General features: G+C 40.9%; 2 protein-coding genes across 7 annotated transcripts in view; both read right to left on the bottom strand.

Moving 5' to 3' along the window:
- The window catches only part of AXDND1 (axonemal dynein light chain domain containing 1), a 103,370-nt gene extending 94,969 nt beyond the window's left edge, over positions 1 to 8,401 (bottom strand). For 2 of the 6 annotated variants that reach the window (XM_027610216.2, XM_027610211.2), the window contains exons 1-4: positions 3,788 to 3,911; positions 3,333 to 3,538; positions 1,186 to 1,358; positions 80 to 183 (exon numbers count right to left, since the gene is read on the bottom strand). In XM_027610216.2, the coding sequence (XP_027466017.1) occupies positions 80 to 183; positions 1,186 to 1,358; positions 3,333 to 3,426 (371 nt within the window). In that variant the 5' untranslated portion in view covers positions 3,427 to 3,538; positions 3,788 to 3,911. Of the gene's footprint in view, positions 1 to 79; positions 184 to 1,185; positions 1,359 to 3,332; positions 3,539 to 3,787; positions 3,912 to 4,084; positions 4,829 to 7,385; positions 7,702 to 7,721 lie in introns of those variants that run through there. The other 4 variants (XM_027610214.2, XM_027610213.2, XM_027610215.2 and 1 more) reach the window with 4 other exon arrangements.
- A 786-nt stretch (positions 8,402 to 9,187) lies between these two features.
- SOAT1 (sterol O-acyltransferase 1) overlaps positions 9,188 to 20,544 on the bottom strand; it is a 74,835-nt gene continuing 63,478 nt past the window's right edge. Inside the window, exons 12-16 of the mRNA XM_027610217.2 lie at positions 19,118 to 19,215; positions 17,721 to 17,819; positions 16,276 to 16,411; positions 15,522 to 15,667; positions 9,188 to 13,800 (exon numbers count right to left, since the gene is read on the bottom strand). Coding sequence (XP_027466018.1) covers positions 13,744 to 13,800; positions 15,522 to 15,667; positions 16,276 to 16,411; positions 17,721 to 17,819; positions 19,118 to 19,215 — 536 coding nt within the window. The 3' untranslated portion in view covers positions 9,188 to 13,743. The remainder of the gene's footprint in view (positions 13,801 to 15,521; positions 15,668 to 16,275; positions 16,412 to 17,720; positions 17,820 to 19,117; positions 19,216 to 20,544) is intronic.

Below are 20,544 nucleotides of genomic sequence, written 5' to 3' on the forward strand. Positions count from 1 at the left end.
TTTCCACCTGTGCCCCTCCCAAAGAAATGAGACAACAACTCTATTCATCGGCATCTACCCTACCATCTGCCTTCTTTACCTTCCAGCACCAGTTAAGGAAACAGGATGGTCAATCAGGTATCTGAACTTATTTCTTCTAATAGGGTGATACCAGACTTGGTTAGCCGGACGCGGAAGTGTACCCTAAGAAAAAAGCAAATAACATAAATAGACAGCAGAGGGAGCTCTAGTCAAATGAAATCTGTTAATCCTTTGGAATGTTTACATTAAAGGCATTTGGATGGTCTATGGAAAAAAGAGCAGAATGCTTAATCAATACTATGGAGAAAAACTGAAACTGGGACAATTCAAAAGTGAAAGAAACATATCAAGACTGAGAGTAGTAATAATGATCACTTAGGTAAATCACATTTTAAAAAGCATTTCCTTGGAAACACTGGAGCAAATGATTTTAGTTTCAAGGAAATTAATTTTGAAGTATTTTAAAAGACGGTAAGGAACGTATGACACTGGGACACCTGGGTGGCTCAGTCATTAAGCGTCTGCGTTCAGCTCAGGTCATGATCCCAGGGTCCTGGGATCGAGTCCCGCATTAGGCTTCTTGCTGGGCAGGGAAACTGCTTCTCTCTCTGTCTGCCACTCCCCCTGCTTGTGCTTGCTCTCTCTCTCTGACCAATAAATAAAATCTTAAAAAAAAAAAAAGGAATATATAACATTAAAAAAGAAACAAGCCCAAAATAAAGTCACTTGTGCTAAGCCTCACATCAGCAAACCAACACTTAACACCTTACCTAATGGCAGTATGGCATCTCCCAAGAGTGGCATTTTAAGCCAATCAGCTGGAAGTTCCTCATCAGCACTAGAGAGGTAATCAGCCTGATAGGCTCCCACCCTTCCCCAGAAGATGACCTTGCCCAAAATAACTCTTTCTTCTGTTTATGATTTCCTTGTCCCTGCCCCTTTCCGCCAAAAACAGTCCTCTATTTTGTATAGCTTCTCAGAATTCCTTTCCACTTCCTATATGGGATGCTGCCTGATTCATGAATTGCTGAATAAAGCCACTTAGAGCCTCAAATTTACTCAGCTGAATTTTGGTTTTTACAAGAACATGCTCAATAAATACCTAATGAACTGGATACCAAAAAGACATATGTTCCCCAGTTCTTCGTATAGGTATATACTCACCTTTGGGGTTTTAATTTTCTTAGGGGGCAGTAAGTTTTCAGGACAAGGACCAGCACTGGCTGCATAGGTCAGAGAAAGAAGAACTTCCTCCGGGATAAACTCATTCTGAAGGGATGTAGGAAGGGGTTTTGAACGATCCACCATGGTTTTTTTCTCCTTTAGTTCAGGAAGTACTAAGAAAGTAACAGGAAAGAAAAACTTGCTGCAGTTTTTTGTAGTTAGTTGGAAATCCCCAGGCTGCTTCATCAATACCACCTGTATGTTTCTAACAGAGCAAACACTGTTTCTGGTTGCAAAGAATAGTTAATAGTACTGAACATCATCTAGTCAAGAAAAAAAAACTCATATTGCTTGCCCTCCTCACACTTATAACACACAGTTTCAAAAACTGAGGCACAAAGATGAACTTCCATTATTCCAAATTCAAAGTTGAAAATTAAACTCACATCACCTGCTCAATTAAGTGGAACAGCCTTAAAATGACTATTTTCCCTTTGATGTGAAAAGGACAAAAGAAAGTTTCCCCTCACAACTGTCAAATTGTTTAGTAATTATTTCTATGTAAATCCAAAGGTGAGGATAACTGCATTAATTGGGGCATTTTTAGAGTGGAAGGGATCTGAGTTGGGTTTAAGAGGAAAAGCAGAATTTGGATTGTTGGAAATGAAGAGAGTGGAATAATCTGAGCGAACTGGCAGTCAGAGCTGTACTATTCAGCCTGAGTAGGGCAGAGTTGTGAAGATACGGAATAGGAACAAATAGGTAAAGGCCTCCAGTGCAGTCAGTCAAGGAGAGTGGGGTTGTTGCTCTTACAGAACTCTCCACTAATCTACGCCCCTCACAAAGTATGGCTTATGTTAATGATGTATTTTTGGAATGTTGGTGAGGGGCGTAGATTAGTGGATTAACAAACTCAACTTTGTTTACATTTCCTTATGCCTCTGTTTCCCACATCACTCATGGAAGAGAGGGTGATGTTAGGGCTCCAGAAAATTGAATTATGGGTCTCTGAAAGTTAAGCTATTGATAAGAATGCTTTTTCCTTGTAAATCACTAAGACATTGGAAAACTGATGGAGACTCAGGTCTCACGGGACTGTGATCTCTATTAGTTAACTGTTTGTTTTTCCCTTCCCTTGGCTTCAGGGCAGCCAGCAGTACCTGAGGAATGTCACACACATCCCACCCAGGAGGGGTGTTGGGAGGATTGTGAGGTGTCAGCTTGTGCTTTGCCCTCAGCTTGCCTTCTGCTCCCTCATCATTAATTTCTATAAGGAGGTATCATGCCTTCCTTGTTCACCAGCAAAACTTCTTAAAGTTCACATTACCAAATCTCTTTATCTCTTGAATGTTTGAAATGGAGTTAGAATACCACAAGAAATAGGAAGAAAAAAGAAAAGCTGGGTGGGGCTTTAGCACAATCTCCCCTAAAAAAAAAAAAAAAAAAAAAACAAGATGAAGGTGTTGGAGGGAGTTTTGACGTAATGGGAGTAGCGATGAGTTTAGCTGATTCTATTCTAGTGCAGATCTGCAGTTATCTCTAGATGAATGAAAATCTTAAGGGAATTCTAGTCATTTAGATATATTGTTAAAACTTGATACAAACTGGTTCCTTAAAGTCAGAGCCCAGGTACCAAAAAAAGTAGTTTCATGCAACTATTGGAACTTAAAATAGGGTGAATTTAAAACAATATAAAACTCGGGGCGCCTGGGTGCTTCAGTCTGCTGAGCATGACTCCTGATTTTGGCTCAGGTCATGATATCAGGGTGGCGAGATCCAGCCATCCCTTGCACTCTGCCCTTAGCAGGGGGATAATGCTTGGGTATTCTCCCTCTCCTTCTGCCGCTCCCCCCACTTTTTCTCTCTCTCTAAAATAAATATAAATCTCTAAAAAGAAGTTTTAAAACAATATAAAACTCATCATCATTTGAAAAAAATTAGTCTTTAGGTGGAGTAGTGAGACAAGACTCTGACTCAAAAGTACCCTAAAAGGAAAGGCTTTTGATTTTATTGAAACAAGTGTATTAGAAAAACGAAACGAATTAAGGTACCCTGAAGTCTCAGATTCAGGGGAACGGGGGAAGGGGCTGTGAGTTCCGTCCACGGCCATGATTACTTGTATCTGAGGGATCCTTGAAGAACTTTACCTGTCTCCTCCTTGGATGCAGAGACTTTTAACTTCTTGCCCTCAGGTGTTGACAAGGAAGTTAGCAATGTGGAGGACGTTTTCGGAAGAGACATAACAGTCAAGGCCTCCTACCACTCGCTTTAGTAATTTGAAATATCGCTCCAGAAAGCTAACTTAGAAACAAATCAGCGGCGTACTGGGATCTGGCAGCGCCGCCACACTGTCCTGCAGGCAAAAAAAAAAAAAAGAGAGATCCACTTAGTGCTTATGTTAAGATCAGAGTTTACAATTCATCTAGCTTGGGTTTTCCTTCTTTGGGGAGCCTTCTGTGTTCTCTCAGGTCACCTGACGCGACTGAGAAGCCTGCTCGGGCCCCCCACCGACCGCCGGCCCCACCCGGAGGACGCCCCTGGCTCCAGGCGGGGAGATCGGGTCCGAGGCCTCGCCCACACGCAGCGCCCTGGGGCACAGCACCTCCGCGGACTCGGGGTAGGGCAGTGTCGTCGCGGGTCCGCCTCGGAAGTTATGGGAAACAGACACAACCGCTACCGGTAAATTATGTTTCCCGCCAGACAGCTGGTCGCCTCGCCCTTTTCCGGAGCGCCTGCGTGTCGTCATAGAAACCCAGGACCCCGAGCTTTGGCAACCCTCACTGGGGGCTGTCTTCGGCGGTGCCGGCGCAGGAGGGGGACTGCTAAAGAATCCCAACACCCAGGGATGCGGTGGTTTTCACCACAGCATAGGTTCAGCAGCAATAGAGAACAAACATACTTAATCAAGCCGTTCTCACGGAGTGCGCAAGTGACTCGATCCCGGCGCTTCCGCCCGCAGGTCGTCGCCAGTGTGCAGGCGCCAGCGGTGGCCGGGGTTGCTCTCGCGTCACCGGGGACGACCTTCGCGGCACCCGGCGCCAGATTGGAGGCAGCATCCCGGAAGAGATTTGTTTTTCCATCACTCGCTTCCATTTTTTTGTTGTTTTTCCTATTTTTCTAAAAGCCAAATCCAAGGCGAAATTAGGGAACCAAAAGCTCTGGGTTCCCATCTGTTGAGGCTTCCTTGCGGATGCTGCCCCTGCCCTTGACCTCTTGGTTGTCTTCCTTGGGCATTTACGCACAACCCCTACCCCACCCAGCACGTTCAAGGCGTTCTTAGGTCGAGGATTTTTTTTGGCGGGAGGCAGGGAAGGAGACTGCGCTTTAGGCGGAGCCAACCCAAGTAAAATTGTTGGGGCTTCCCAAAAACCGGTTCTCAGGGAAGAATGGGATAGACGCATTGGCAAGGAAGAGTTGAAATCCCGCCCCTTACCGCCACCAGGGATCATTTTCTGTTAATATGGAGGCTTGGGGCGCCTGGGTAGTTCAATCGGCTAAGTGTCTGCCTTGGGCTCAGGTCATGATCTCAGGGTCCTGGGATCCAGCCCCACATCGGGATCCCTGCTCAGGGAGAGACTGCTTCTCCCACCACCCCCTGCTCGTGCTCACTCACTCTCAAATAAATAAAATACACTTCTTACAGCCCTAGCACTATTATGAACAAATTCCCTAATACCTCTCACTACCTTAAAAAAAAAAAAAAAAAGGTGGAGCCTTAATGCCAAATAGTACGAGTGGAATCCCAGTGTCTAGATGACTCTAGTCTGGCAAATAAATTTTAGAAGGGAAGATAACTTGTTCAACCGTCCTATTCCTTAGGACCAAGCACAGTGCCTGGCCCAAACTACCTGGTGTTTGAAAATCAACTGGACAGTTCTCCTGTGCTGATGGATTTGGTCTCTGGTTTCTGGTTTTCAGGATAATAGCAATGGTAATAGCAATGAAAAAATATGACCAAAGTGTTAAAAATAAAAACAACACACAATCTTGTGTGCCTGGGTGGCTCATTCGGTTAAGCATCTGGCTCTTGGTTTCGGCTCAGGCCGCGATCTCATGGGTGGTGGGAGCTCTGCAATGTGGGGGAGGAAGGTCGGCTTGAAGGTTGGCTCCCTGTCCCTCCCCTTCCCTCTCTGTAAAACACACACACACACACACACACACACACACACACACACACACACACTCTCTGTCCCTCCCCTTCCCTCTCTGTAAAACACACACACACACACACACACACACACACACACACACACACGTCTCTATGGCCCATTCTAATTTTCCAAACACCCTGGCTAGCTGAGCATTTTAGCCTTTAGCCATATCCCATCACTCTAATTTTTTTCTAGATTTTCCAAGAATCTAGAGACAACACTCACATAGTACACATGTAGTTCCCTCTAAGAACTGGCAATGATCAAACAGGTGAAGGGCAAAAGCAATGCACAAGTAGGTGGAAGGTAACTTTCCTCCAGTTTATGTGCCTTCTGCTTTCCTCACTGGTGGTGTGACTCTACATTCTAGTTTGGAACCATAACCAGAAGACTGAACTTCGGAGATAATAAAATTCCAGCGTTTAGCTTACAGTTTATCAAGACTTTGGGTACTGGAAGAACAAGATAACTGATCTTTCATATTCTTAACTTAGTTTAAAAAAAATCTACAAGGGACTGATAGAAGAGATGGAGACAAGTGAATAGATTCAAGAGACACATAGAAAGTAAAATCTATAGAATTTGGTAAGTGATTGGATCTGTGGTATGAAGAAAAAGACATCAAAGGTTTTCTCATTATATCCTGTGCAATGGTGTGATTATACACACTGTTTCCTGACTAAAGGTCTGCGTTAAAGTGTAGAAGTATATGAAGTAAATGCCCAAAGACAGATGAACACTTAAGAATATTACACTAAGACCATAGCTATTGAAGAACACAGTTGCTACTCTTGGGAAACTCGTAATTTTGTTTTGTTTTTAAAAGATTTTATTTATTTGACACAGAGAGAGCGAGAGAGACAGAGAGCAAGCACAAGCAGGGGGAACAGCAGGCAAGGGAGAAGCAGGCTCCCTGCTAAGCAGGGAGCCCGATGCGGGACTCGATCCCAGGACCCCGGTATCGTGACCTGAGCTGAAGGCAGCCACTTAACTGAACTGAGCCACCCAGGCACCCCTCTCATAATTTTGATTGATAGCAAGGGAACCCTCAAGTGGAGAGAGGTAAATTATTATTGAGGTCTTTGATGGAAAATATCACAGCAAAATCCAAGATAAGCAGGTAATAATTTTCCTAAATGTAAAACATGATGATAGTAAAAATGTCAGCCGTAGTTGTAATAAACAGGGTGAACTGCGCTTGTTGACATTGACTAAATTCTGTGGCAGCTTAACAAACACCCAACTCAGCAGTAGGGTCCTCTGGCTTCAAGTGGAATCTCAGAAGAGATTGTTCTTGGGATCACCAAACATGCCCTGAGCTGGGGAAAGAAACAAAACAGTAGGAGCGTGTTTGCACCAACCTTTTAACAATTCAGTTTGGGTGTTTTTTTTTGTTTTTTTTGTTTTTTTTTTTTTTGAGAGGGACAAGCGGGGAGAGGGGAAGAGGCAGAGAATCTTTTTTTTTTAAATATTTTATTTATTTATTCATGAGAGACAGAGGGAGAGAGAAGCAGAGGGAGAAGCAGGCTCCCAAGGAGCAGGGAGCCCGATGCGGGACTCGATCCCAGGACCCTGGGATCATGACCTGAGCCGAAGGCAGACACTTAACCATCTGAGCCACCCAGGCGCCCAGAGGCAGAGAAATTTTAAGCAGGATCCGAGCTCAGTGCAGAGCCCTAGGTGGGGCTCAATCTCATGGCCCTGAGCCAACATCAGGGATGCTTAAGTGAGCGACCCAGGCGCCCCTTACCAATTCAGTTTCTCAGTGTGTGGGCAGGGATTACACACTCATTTGTGGGCACTTACAAATAGTATGCATAGCTTCCTGAAGGAGTCTGACTGGGGAAAAGGCCAGTATTTGTACTTAGTGTAGCTAAAGATTGAAGGTATCAAGTGTTGTGAAGGAGATACTGAGAAAGAAATCTAGGCACTGCCCAGCCAAGCGCCTCTCAGGGGAAGAGTAACTTCTAGTGTTGCTTCCACAGGACATTCCTAAAACTGAAATGATGCCTCAGCTTGTCTCAGTTATGTCATTATTCAGTTAAGTACCTTCCTTCTGATTCCACATGGGTGTGCCTACAGAAGAAACAGGCTTTTGGTTTTTGTTCACAAGCGTATCTTCAGTACACAGCACAGTACCTGGAACGTGGTGTTGATGCAGTCTAGAAGAAATTCATCTTTCTCATCATACCATAAATTGGGCCTCTACGGAGCAAATTCAGTCAGGAACCATGCCAACCTGATTGATTTCTCATGGTATATTTACCAACCCGTGTGATTTCTCATGGTATAGTTACAAACTGGTATTCCAGTGCCCTCAACTTCAGTAAATTCAAGGAAAACTTCCACACCATGCTTTTGCCCCTGGTGCCAAAGAATACTCACTTGGTCCAAGAAACAGGAAGGGGCCCATCTAATTTCTGAAGGGACTTCCCCCTTCCCACGCCTCTGGCCCTGCAGAGGCAGGTGGCTAGAGCCAGAGCATGGAAGATCAGAGGACTTCTTAGCTATTAGTATGATGATGCTTCTATGGAAAGAACGTTGTGATGTCAAATCCTACTCATAATGGGTTCCTATTACGAGGAGATTCTTTGGAGGAAGGAAAGCAATGAATCTTGCTTCAAAATCAGTTTCCCCAAGTCTTGTCTGAAAAAGCACACTTCTCAACCAACAGATTTGCTACCTCTCATTAGAAGACTAAGTCCATATCTACCCATTAGGGGGAGGAGGTGGGTACATTTTTAGAAACAGCCATTCATGTGTTTTAAGAGGCCAACTGCAAAAGGAATAAAGCAACAAATAATGACCACAATAAAGAGAGGAGGCTCAAAGTGTCAGTGTCACAACTGGGCCCTATCATTTATTAATTTGTAATCTTTAACATGGCTCCCCCTCCATCACTCTGGATAAGAAAGTTATTTGCCTTCTCTTTGGCTATACTCAGCACATAAAGCTGCCTGACATTAAGATGATCCTGGGTGGCTCAGTTGGTTAGGCTTTTGCCTTTGGCTCAGGTCATGATCCCAGGGTCCTGGGAATGAGCCCCACATCAGGCTCCCTGCTCGGCGGGGAGTCTGCTTCTCCTTCTGCCCCTCACCCTGCTAGTGCTCTCTCTCTTGCTCTCTTGCTCTCAAATTAAATCTTTTAAAAATTAAAAGTGAAAAACATCTGTAATTATGAAATATGTAGATACTGAATAAATGATTACTTTTAAAAACAGACTACTTTTTTTCCAAATATATTTATTTACCACGCTCTTCACATATGCAATATTTTGCCATTTTGTATGTAGATTTTAAGTTAACGCTAAGACAATGCATACTGAAAGTGATAGTACCAGTGATTAGATAAACAGGGCAGGGCGTGGGGGGGGGGGGGTCCTGAATAGAAATTCTGGAAAAGAGCAAATACGACAGAATTAGAAAAGACATCTTTAATTATAGAGAAACTTTTAAAACCTCCTCAGATGTCCATGACCTCTCTGCTGCCTGAAAACACAATGGATTTAAAGCACAAGCTGGACAAGTGTAGACACAGGAAGGAAGCAGCTGCACAGGCCCAAATGGCGGAGCCGTGGCTGGAGAGGGAGCGCTCTTCTCACCCAAGAACTGGCACATTTGCACACGGGAATTCAAACTGTATCCCTAAGTGACCACATGCACAAACTGCCTCACGTCTCAGAGTTAGTTAGAACCATGAGAAAGCACACCTACCACTTCACTAAAACAAACGAACCCACAGCACAGGGGATGACCTGCTAGCTTAAAGGTTAGCACTCCCTTGGGAATGCTAGAAAGAAGGAAGCATTTAGAAAAAAAAGGAATACAGAAGAGGCAGCTTTAGTTGTTTGGTTTTTTTTTTTTAAACTATCACTTCTGAGATTAACCCTTTTTCTCAAAACCAAATTAGCTATTAAAAAGTCTTTATGTGGGGAGCCTGGGTGGCTCAGTCATTAAGCGTCTGCCTTTGGCTCAGGTCATGATCCCGGGATCCTGGGATCGAGCCCCGCATCCGGCTCCCTGCTCGGTGGGAAGCCACCTTCTCCCTCTCCCGCTCCCCCTGCTTGTGTTCCCTCTCTCGCTGTCTCTCTCTGTCAAATAAATAAAATCTTAAAAAAAAAAAAAAAGCCTTTATGCTTTACAGAAAAAAAGTGGGAACTTTATTAAAAGGACTTCATAGATTATATAGATTGTACAGCTTTCCAGTTTTATCATTACTGATGTTCAAGCAGGACATTAAATTTAGGGTGAGAAAGAGCGTGGGCGGACCAAGCAAAAAGGACTCCATTCTCCCCATTTCAACCAGAGCTGAAGCCATGTTTTACCTCCTTTATAAACAGAGTTCCAAAATTCTACTACCTGATAGAAACTTTAGTGATGTTAGAAACTACTCGAATGCTTATATAAGCTTTACTAGTAATACTCATTTTATTCTTCAGAACCTTTACGTCCCAGTTTCTTCAATTTCTGAGCCATAAACATAAAGCTTAGAGTTTAAGATACGTAAAACGGTGACCAAGACAGATCCTTCTCCAATAGTATATACGCACACATATATAAACTGTATTATAAAAACTATGTAAGTCACATAAAATTTTGCACAGGGTTAGTAAGCAAGTCCATTACACATTATTAACAAAAGTATGAACTACCTTCCATTAAGACTATAAGCATTGTTTATACTGGCAAAATTAAGGCCTCATTAGTTTCCTTCCTCTTCATAAATTCTAAAATTTAACTATAAAGTATACACACTAGTTCTAACACTTAAATACCTAGGCAAAGGTAGACATGCTTTTCTTTTAGAAGCCTACCCTTACGCTAAACAGATAAATATGAAAGTAATTTTGGAGGTGGAAACAGAAGTGCCTTTGATAATCTTGTTAAATTCTTGTCAGTTCCATTATGGACTGTTCCATCTTGTCACTCCCATTATGGGAGTGCTCATTTTATCAGTCCAGGTACTCACATCATCGCGAGTCTATTTAAATAAAGCACATATTCTCAGGAGTGTGCATTTGAAACATTCACATTTTTAAAAGATTCCAATGAGATAGTAAGGATTCAGGTTTAGAATTTATGGACGGTAAGAAGATAATGAGGCCCTTTTCCTGCCAGGGCCAGTGTTTTGCAACAACCCTTTGAGGTAGTTATTGCCCCCATTTTACAGATGAGTAAAACTGTGGCTCTAATAAACAAAGCAACTGTGCCCATTGTCACACTGCTAGTAAGGATGGGGCCATCTTAAACATCTGTGCATGCCTTTTTGCTGCACCAGTGGTTTTCCCACTGGGTATTTGGGAATAGGAGAAAATGGCTGTCCCAAACAACAGGACTCCAGCCCTGCGTCCCAATCTCAACCAGAAGCAGCTATATTTTACCTGTTTTGCATGCTGGGCTTAAGTGTAACAATCTTTTTTTATGGTTTCATAACTAAAACAATACTCATCAGGCCACCCGGTTACTACAGTTGTGTTAGTTTACCTTATTTTTCCCCATACAAAATAATGAACTTTACTCAAAATTACTCATAACCACACAAAACAAACATCTTTTTGCATAAAAGACCTCAACAATTCATAAATTAGATCTTTTTAGGCTACATAAGCCACATGACCAACCTTTTAAATACATAATGTTCTATTAGGCTTTCTATAAAGAATTCAGGATTCCATTTTTATCCAGGTATAATTTTAAAATTCAATGAAAACTGCCTACACTAAATCAATGACTTGTATAACATGATCTGTGTTTGCAATTATAGAGTATTTACTACTGTACCTTCTTCACCTGCCAATGTCACCCACTCTTACCCTACAACTAAAAGGAAAAAACATTTCCCCCACTCATGCTTCCAAAAGCAAAATGTAGTTACTGAAAGGTTAAAAGCAACCTGAATTTTCTAATTAAATTCTAACGTAAAGCAAGCCACTTCACTTGGGCAATTTTAGGAGATTAATCCACCAAAAAAAACAAACAGCTCCGTTTTCCTTCACTATCCAGGACTGAGAATGAAACCATCTAACAGATTCAAAACAAAGTTTGAGACACAGCTGTTGTCTTAGAGAAAACACCCACAATAATGGCTATTATCATTAATACTTCTTACAGGAAAGAAGTTTTAAAGTCTTTTCTTTTCAGAAGGAAAAAAAGCATCATCCTGTAACTAATTTTCACTCCTATTAGCAAAAGAGGGGGAAAAAATATCAATAAATCTTCCTGAAACACATCAGAAGTTTTAATTTATTTAGGAGTGTAGGTAGTGGTTTAAATAAAACGATTTTTGCTAAGAGCGGCTAGCAGTAAGATCATGGCTATCAAACTAGTTTCTGTCACTGAAAGTAACTATTCCTTTAAGTGTTTGTGAAAACTTCTTAGGGCAGTCTTATTGTTCTAAAGAGTCCTTAGTTTTAAACATTTTTTGTTGTCACCTCAAGGTCTTGGGCAGGGGAAAAAAAAAACACTAATAAAGGGAAGATGAGAGCTAAAACAAACAAAAAAACTCACCAGCCTTCATCAGTCCTACAAATACAATATTCAGAATCAATACAGAGCAACAAAATCAATGAGCAATGAGAATGTAACATTGACAGCACTTAACAGAAATAGAGATCAAAGACTTCCATTCTCTCCCTTCAGTCGATGACTTATTCATAAAAGTCTTAGACCAATCTGGTTTTCTTAACTCCCTCATTATATTTAAAATGTAGTCCCATAAATTCAAGTGACTGAGTCATTTTAATTTTTAATAAAAATACCAGAGATTACAAGATGTACTAAAGCAGTCTTGTTTGGAGGTTATGACTCCATCACAATTACAACACCACTGTACAGACAATTACTGCTGAGAACATGTGAACTACTTTTTAAGAAATGACCTCATGTCACATGCACTTTTGTCTGTTAAAGTTGGATTTTATATTTGAAAATTGCCTAAACTCATCTGGATCAAAGGTCCTGATGAAAGAAAATGGGTAATGAAGCCGGGTACTTGTGGTACAAATTAAGTTGTAACTAAGAAACTTGATTCTCCTTCTTTTGACACTCAAACTGACTTCAAAACAATTCTAAAAAGATGTCCCAAAACTTTTTGGATGGAAGTAGGGCTATTAGAATACCAACAAAGCTTCTCAAGTTGGCTACTCCCAATGAAAATCACCTTTTGGGTAATTCTTAAGTCTCACTTCTCTGGGTGGAAAATTCAACTCCATGGTCTCTGATAGGCCATTCAATGGTCCGTCTTTACAAACATAATCACACCTCACACACACAAACAAAATAATTCCTGCACACCATACTGTATTAGCAATGGGCATCTTATAACATGGAAACATCACATATAGAGTACATTTTCTTGAAAATGATCACATATTAATTTGTTTCACCTAACGTATACTACCATTGAAAGTGTAATAATTGAGCAGTGCAGAAGCCAGCTTCTGGATCTTTAAAAATCACTTTAATATTAATGGAGGTGATTAATACTTAGATGTTACAGACTTACTAGCCTGCCAACTATTTCAAGTCAGTATTTATTAAACAATAAGTTTACCAAAGGGTATTTCTAAATAACTTCCCAAAAGTTATTAAAGTTTAAACAAAAAAAAGTTATCTTCCACATAAGTTCCACGATAAAATAATTTAAACATATGATTGACTCAGCAAGTCTTTTTTAAAAATTACTTTGGAAGTTGTAAAAGGAAATGTCTTTTCTTTGTCCTGTGCACTTCTTTCTGTTCCCTCACTATGTAAGATTTCAGATGTAAACTCAAGAATTCAAGGTGAAAGGTATAATCTTGCTTCACAAAAATCATGACCTACACTTTATAGAGAAAACAAGGTAAAAACTGAGTAGAACTGAACTTCTTTCCAAAAAAAATACAATTAGGATGTATAACAAGATTATCTCTGGAAATGAGAGATTTTCGCTCTACTAGAGATAACAAAATGTTCCACATTATTTTCTTTTCTTTCCTAAGTACATAGTTAATTAGCATACATTCCAACAGTGTGCCTGAAAAAAATTTCAGAGCCTGAAATATTTAAATGATTTCTTCATAAGTGTTTTGGCTAAGTCAGTGGCCATGGAAACATGGTGTTCAGTCACAATGTTTAGATGGGAGTCAAAAAACAAAAACCCAGCAAAAATCTGTCATTATGTCAGCTGTGTAAGTCTCCCTTCTCCCAAAAAGGTAAAAAAAAAAAAAAAAAAGTACTGCTTTAAGTGCACAAGATTCCAGTAAACTTGCAACATCTCAGCTGACCTAGGAATGGAGCAAGCCATCTGTAAAGCGCAGAGTGATCCAAATACCACAGATAACTTCAGTAACAGCTGGAAACAGATGCTGGCCCCAGATCAGGCAGAATACCCATCTTCAGTGTCAAGGAATGAAACAAAGTCCAAGCTTCTAAAACACGTAACGACAAGTCCAGGAACGTGGCCGGATATAATCCAGAAATGTGGGCTTCAATGGGGAAAGAAGAATGGAAGAGTAGTTTACTTACACGCACATGTGCACGAGGTGTCGGGGTATACAGGGGGTGTTAATTTTATAAACTGCACACCTCTACAATGTCTCCCAGCATTTCAGTAACATTTAAGCTATAAGCAGCTTGCTAATTCAAAAGATGTTCATTATTTTTATCTACAACACAGATTACAGTGATTTAGAAGTGTTACACAAAGCTTTCAAAGTCCAGTAAACTCTACACACCACGGACTTCTGACCAAATTCCAAACAGGCACTACCTCTCTTTTGGATCTTGCATTTTATTTTAGCACAGACCTACTGTTAGTGGCCTAACATCTAAATTGTAGAAGGGTAAAAGGATGATAAAATATATATACAAACTATAATACAAGGTTTAGAATTACCAAATTATCTAAATGAGAACAGATGAAGCACTATGAAAGTTCAGCAAGAGGAAAAAACTGGAGCAAGAATCTGAAAAAGCTGGGGCGCCTGGGTGGCTCAGTCATTAAGCGTCTGCCTTCGGCTCAGGTCATGCTCCCAGGGTCCTGGGATCGAGCCCTGCATCGGGCTCCCTGCTCCGCAGGAAGCCTGCTTCTCCCTCTCCCTCTCCCTCTCCCTCTCCCAACTCCCCCTGCTTGTTTTCCTGCTCTCGCTAACTCTCTCTGTGAAATAAATAAAATCTTTAAAAAAAAAAAAAAAGAATCTGAAAAAGCTGGAAGATGTTGCATCTGAAGTGGATTTTGAGAAAATAAAATCTGACAGGTGGAATCCGAGTGCAGAGAGCACCATAACCAGAGGCAGACCAAAGCAGCTAGCTCATATGCACAAATGGCATAAAGAGGAAATAAGGAAGGGGCATTAGGGCAACATAAGAAAAACAGGATAGACAGTAGGAGGAAATTTGGGAGAGAAACATTAATTTGCCTATAGGTGTCTTCAGATACCTGTGGGTACCTGTGAGAAATAGATATACCAAGAAGGCACCCCTTAAATATTTGGGAGTTATCCGTATGCAACTAGAAGTTTTAAAAATGAGACTCTTACGGGGGTGCCTGGGTGGCTCAGATGGTTAAGCGTCTGCCTTTGGCTCAGGTCGTGATCCCAGGGTCCTGGGATCGAGTCCCGCATCGGGCTCCCTGCTCCTGGGGAGCCTGCTTCTCCCTCTGCTTCTCTCTCTCTCCCCCTCTCTCCCTCTGTCTCTCATGAATAAATAAAATCTTTAAAAAAAAAAAAAAACGAGACTCTTACGTAATTACAAACAACCCCAACAACAAAGATCAAGGGAAATGGGATCTTAGGCCTATGAGTGTGGCTGAACATTTTTACAGAGTTTATTACTTTGGGAAGGAAGAGGTAAGAAATATGTATCTGTGTAGGTGGTGGCAGGGAGCATACACATGCCACTGAGAAGACCCTGCAGAACACCTACATTTTCAGGACACAGGAAGGAAATTAGAAGACACTTGAAAAAAAAAAAAAAAGAAAACACCAAGAACTAGGAGCATTCAATGTAAAGAAAACCAAAGAAAACTTTCAAAGCCAGTGCAGTAAGATCAGATAATAAGCTAACCCTTTCACTCCTTATTGCCCTCCCCTTAACATTAATTCAGCATCATCTCTACTCCTCTTCTTCTCCTTAATATTGCCTACCAAGCCTCACGATCAGGGGACCAAAACGTTACTTTTCCACTCCAGCCTAACCAAGGACTCACGTTTTTGAGAGGACAGTGCTGACGTGCATACCACTCTTGGGAATAAAAGCACAAGATGACTCCATTGCCCGCGAAAAGGGAAGTCCACATCATAACATTCCAAATTGGCCTTTTCCGACTGTCATTGACAATGAAGTTGAAAGCCACTAAAGTTAGAATGATAAAAAAAAAAAAATATATATATATAGTGTTATCCAAACATCATCTATCAGGAAACAAGGGGCCTCAGATATGTGCTGTACTTATGTAATTATCACAATGAGCATCAACGGTGGGTATACAGGTTTATTCTGGCCACTGACTCTGTAAGTAAAAATGAAGCTTCAGGTGTTGAAATTTATCAATTGGTGATTAACTGAAAATCAGAGAATATACAGAGCAGGTGAAAATATGTCATGGAATCATTCGTATTTCAACTTGTCCTTCCCTCCACCCACCCAAACAAGGGTCCACGTTTTTCAGGGGTGAACACTGACAGAGTGCGGAAGTTGTTTGTAGTCTTCATGACCTCCCAAATCAGTGTTATCATTAGTCTTCAAGAGGCTATTTAAGTTCATTTTTCTACTTCAAAGGATGAGCATCCTGCGACAGAGCGTGGTTTAATTACTCAAAGTCAATGCTGTGACCATCTGATAAACACTGCCTTGAAATGGTATTGCTACAATCTAGCTGTCCACCCTGCCTTAGACTTCATTTTCTATAAATTTCTCTTTTAGCCGGATGCTCGGTACTCACAGCACGCCAAGATACTTACTTCCAAAGAACATGAAGAGCACGAAAAGCACTGGATAGAAAAAGCTCAAGCAAACAGCCAGGGCATATTCATGCACTATGGCAGAAACAGCAAAGACCGCTAACATGGCAGCTGACTTGAATCTCTTAGTGAAAAACTAGGGTAAAAGGAGAATATGAAACAGTAATTTTTTAAAAAGTAATTAAGCCCAAACTAGATACAGCTGACCCCTGAACAACAGGGGTTTGAACTGCATGGGTCCACTTATTCAATTAATACGGCACAGTACAGTAAATGTATTTCTCCTTATGACATTCTTATCAACATTTTCTTTTCTCTAGCTTACTTTACTGTAAGAATGCAGTATATAATACATAGAACACATAAAATGCGTGTTAACCAACTATTTACCTTATCAGTAAGGTTTCCAGTCAATTGTAGGTGATTACTAGTTAAGTTTCGGGGAAGCCAAAAAATTATATGTAGATTTTTTTACTGTTTGGGAGGGTCAGCACCCCTACCCCCCCTTGTTCAAGAGTCAACTGTATATAAGACTTATAATTATCCCATGCTAAAGGCACCTATTTAATTATGTTTATATTTGATTTTTTCCAATCTACTCCTTGGATTAAACCAAATGTAGTAAATAATTACAAAAAACATCTATGCTTTCAAATCCTTATTTTACTAAAATGAGGTATTGTCAAAACCATGAATTTTTAAAGAACTGGGCATATTTTCAAAAACCTATTTGTATCCTATGTTTGTAAGTCACTACAGTAAACAAAACAGTTTTCACATATAAATGGACACATCGAATCTCAACCTTTAGAGTAACGCCGTATGGTGGATAAGGCAGGCATCTTCTCCATTTTCACTATGATTTAGAAAGAATCAACAGGCTGTGTCCGTAAGTGACACTACACTTACGAATGAAAGAACACTCGACTACAGCACTATTTGCACCATGTCTTGCTATCACTTAGCCAAATAGTGACTTACTTAATAACTAAAACCTGCAATCCAGAGGGATAATCATTCATGACAGTCACCAGTTTACATACATTCTGTTCTAAAGAATGTCTCAAAGACACATACCACCAGTTGGAAAGATATAAATCCAGACTTAAGTGTTTCCTACTTTAGCAAAGAAACCAAAAAAACAAAAAAGCTAGAGGGAGATTATCTCACTGACAATGAGATTCGTAAGAAATGATCCATTCCTGGTGGATCATTTCACCTTCTCTAGATGCCTCCATGCGTTCTTACTTCGTAATCATGTAAAATACAGCCCAGAACACAACTGTGGTATTTGAACAGTATGTATGGTGATGAGATCTAAGTATAAGCTTTCTTAGGCAGAAATGGCCCACAGAGAACTGAAGACCACTTCCAGCTGCACAATAATAATACTTTCTGGAAAAGGATCTCCATTTCCTGAACATCAACTCTATCTTGCCACTTACCCAGAGAAAGTCCTTGTAAGCATAGTAATACAACCAGTCATGAACCACCACGTTCCAGGTCCTGTAATAGTTAGAGTATGATGTAGAGTTCCACCAATCCTGAGGAAAAAAAGCAAAGATTTAGAACTACACATATACACATAAACACAGAACCAATGCAAAACCCTGAGTATTCCTTTTTTTTTTTTTAAGATTTTATTTATTTATTAGAGAGCGAGCGAGCGAGAAACAGCATGAGAGGGGAGAGGGTCGGAGGGAGAAGCAGGCTCCCTGCTGAGCCGGGAGCCCGATGTGGGACTCAATCCCAGGACCCCGGGATCATGACCTGAGCCGAAGGCAGTCGCTTAACCAACTGAGCCACCCAGGTGCCCCAGCCCCTGAGTATTCCTAAAGACCAGACACACACAACATAATATCCAGAGTGTGTCATGATAATTTGTTAGTCCACACACTGAAGTCAGAAAAATCTTAAATGGCATTTTGGTTATTAATGCTCAATATATGACACGAATTTTAAATCTACAGATGATGAAGTCTGTAACTTCATTCTGTTTCATTATCAAAAAAGTTACGATGGAAGATACAGAACATACAGAATCATTAAATCTAAGGTTCATCTAAATAGCAATCAGTAAATCCCCTTACCTTGCTAAAACACAGGGAGAAAATTCTAAGGTCCCATAGGCTTAACGTGCTAAGCCTAAAGAGCTGTCCCGCTGGTACCATAAACGACAAAATTTACACTGTACAATGAGTGAGACAATGGTTACCTGCAATAAATCCCTCCCTACTTTAGGATCAGACCCATGGAATCAGACAGCTGAAGTCTGCAACCCACACCCCGTTTCTCTGAGAAAGGAGTGGAAAGCTTTGGGTGTTGCCAGACCACTACAACAAAACCCTAGAGGGCTTTAGGCAGGATTACAGAACACTATAAACACCCTGGCTCTTGTCTAGAACTTAATTCCAACTATTTTAAGTATAATTAATGCCTTTCAAAATAAAGGAGGGAAAAGTTATTTCCTGTATAAACTATTCAACAGTCTTAAATAATTTGCTAAGATCACTCCTATAGCACCAGACAGCCAATTTCAAATGAATGATCAGCAGAGTCTCATGATGCCCTGTGGACACATGCTTTCCCACCAATACAGGATCCAGTAGAAACCATATGCTTTCTTAAGGGAGCAGGTATTAGAGGTAGAAGATAAGGCTATGAGGCTGTGCTAAGTATATCAACATCAGAATCTCAGACTTAATATTGGTAAAACTCATGGAAAAAGAACTTCGCAATGTTTACATTAAACATATGCTCAACAATGCTCAAATACTTAACAATGAGGACAAAAGTGCATAAAAAAAATGTGAAAAGAAAGAGAAGGCCAAGTATACATCACCTTATAAAACATCCTGTCACCAAAGCGTAACATCTCAGCAAAGGCATTGAGCCAGCAGTGCAAAAAGGCAAAAAACATGAGGAACAGAATCAGCACACCTAAAAATAAGATTAACAATATTAAAAGTCTTTCCAAATAGCTCATGCAAAGCAGTTAATTTTATGTCATCATATGCTTAGCTGGAATTATTCTGTAAAATAAAAGTTACTGTTCCAGCTTACCCATCCAAGGGACGACACTGTGTTCTTTTGAAAGTTATTTTACTTTTAGAAAGCACTAAATTCCAAGTGGGTGTTTTTTTTTTTTGAAGATTTTATTTATTTGACAGAGAGAGATACAGTGAGAGAGGGAACACAAGCAGGGGGAGTGGGAGAGGGAGAAGCAGGCTTCCAGCTGAGCAGGGAGCCCGATGCGGGGCTTGATACCAGGACCCTGGGATGGTGACCCTAGCCGAAGGCAGACGCTTAACAACTGAGCCACCCACGTGCCCCATGGTGGGTTTTATAGATAACAAATGACCCAGCCTGTTTTGTTTTTTTTTTAAGATTTTTTTTATTTTTATTTTTTTTTAAAGATTTTATTTTTATTTACTTGACAGAGAGACACAGCGAGAGAGGGAACACAGGCAGGGGGAGTGGGAGAGGGAGAAGCAGGCTCTCCACCGAGCAGAGAGCCCGATGCGGGGCTCGATCCCAGGACTCTGGGATCATGACCTGAGCTAAAGGCAGACGCTTAACGACTGAGCCACCCAGGTGCCCCTGACCCAGCCTGTTTTTAACAGAAATGCCTAGCTATATGGCTTAACTTGGTACCCAAGACCCTTTAAAATCTGACCCTCATGCATTCCTCTAAACCAGTTGCTTAAAACTGTGGGAGATTTTGCCCCCTAGAGAACATCTGACAATTCTGGAGACATTTTTCGTTGTCACAACTCAAGGGGTAAGGGCTGTACTACTAGTATCTAGTTTTTAGAGGCAAGGATATTGCTAAATATCCTATAATGTACAAAACAGCCCCCCAAAACACAGTTATCCAGCCCAAAATGTCCAGTGACAAAGTTAACTTATCTCTGACTCTCTTCCCAGTGTTGTAAACATCATCCATAACTGGACTTCTGCCATTCGAAAATACTCTATTCCTTTGCTTCCATCCCACTATCTAGAAGCACGTTTCTACTACTTCTCTGCCAAACACCTATTTTTCAATACCCAATATTAAATGTCATTTCCAATAATGATACAAAGCTCATCAGCACTTTGTTTATCCTACTTAAGTAGTATATACTATACTACATTGTAAATATCCATTTATATGCCTATCCCTTTCATTCACCTGCTTATTAAAAAAGTATCAAAGAATATTTATGGAGCATCTACTATGTATTAGACAATATGGGAAAGACTGTGGTTGGCTGACTGGCTGTAAGA

Source organism: Zalophus californianus, chromosome 10 (assembly GCF_009762305.2).
Source record: "Zalophus californianus isolate mZalCal1 chromosome 10, mZalCal1.pri.v2, whole genome shotgun sequence".
Classification (NCBI taxonomy): domain Eukaryota; kingdom Metazoa; phylum Chordata; class Mammalia; order Carnivora; family Otariidae; genus Zalophus; species Zalophus californianus.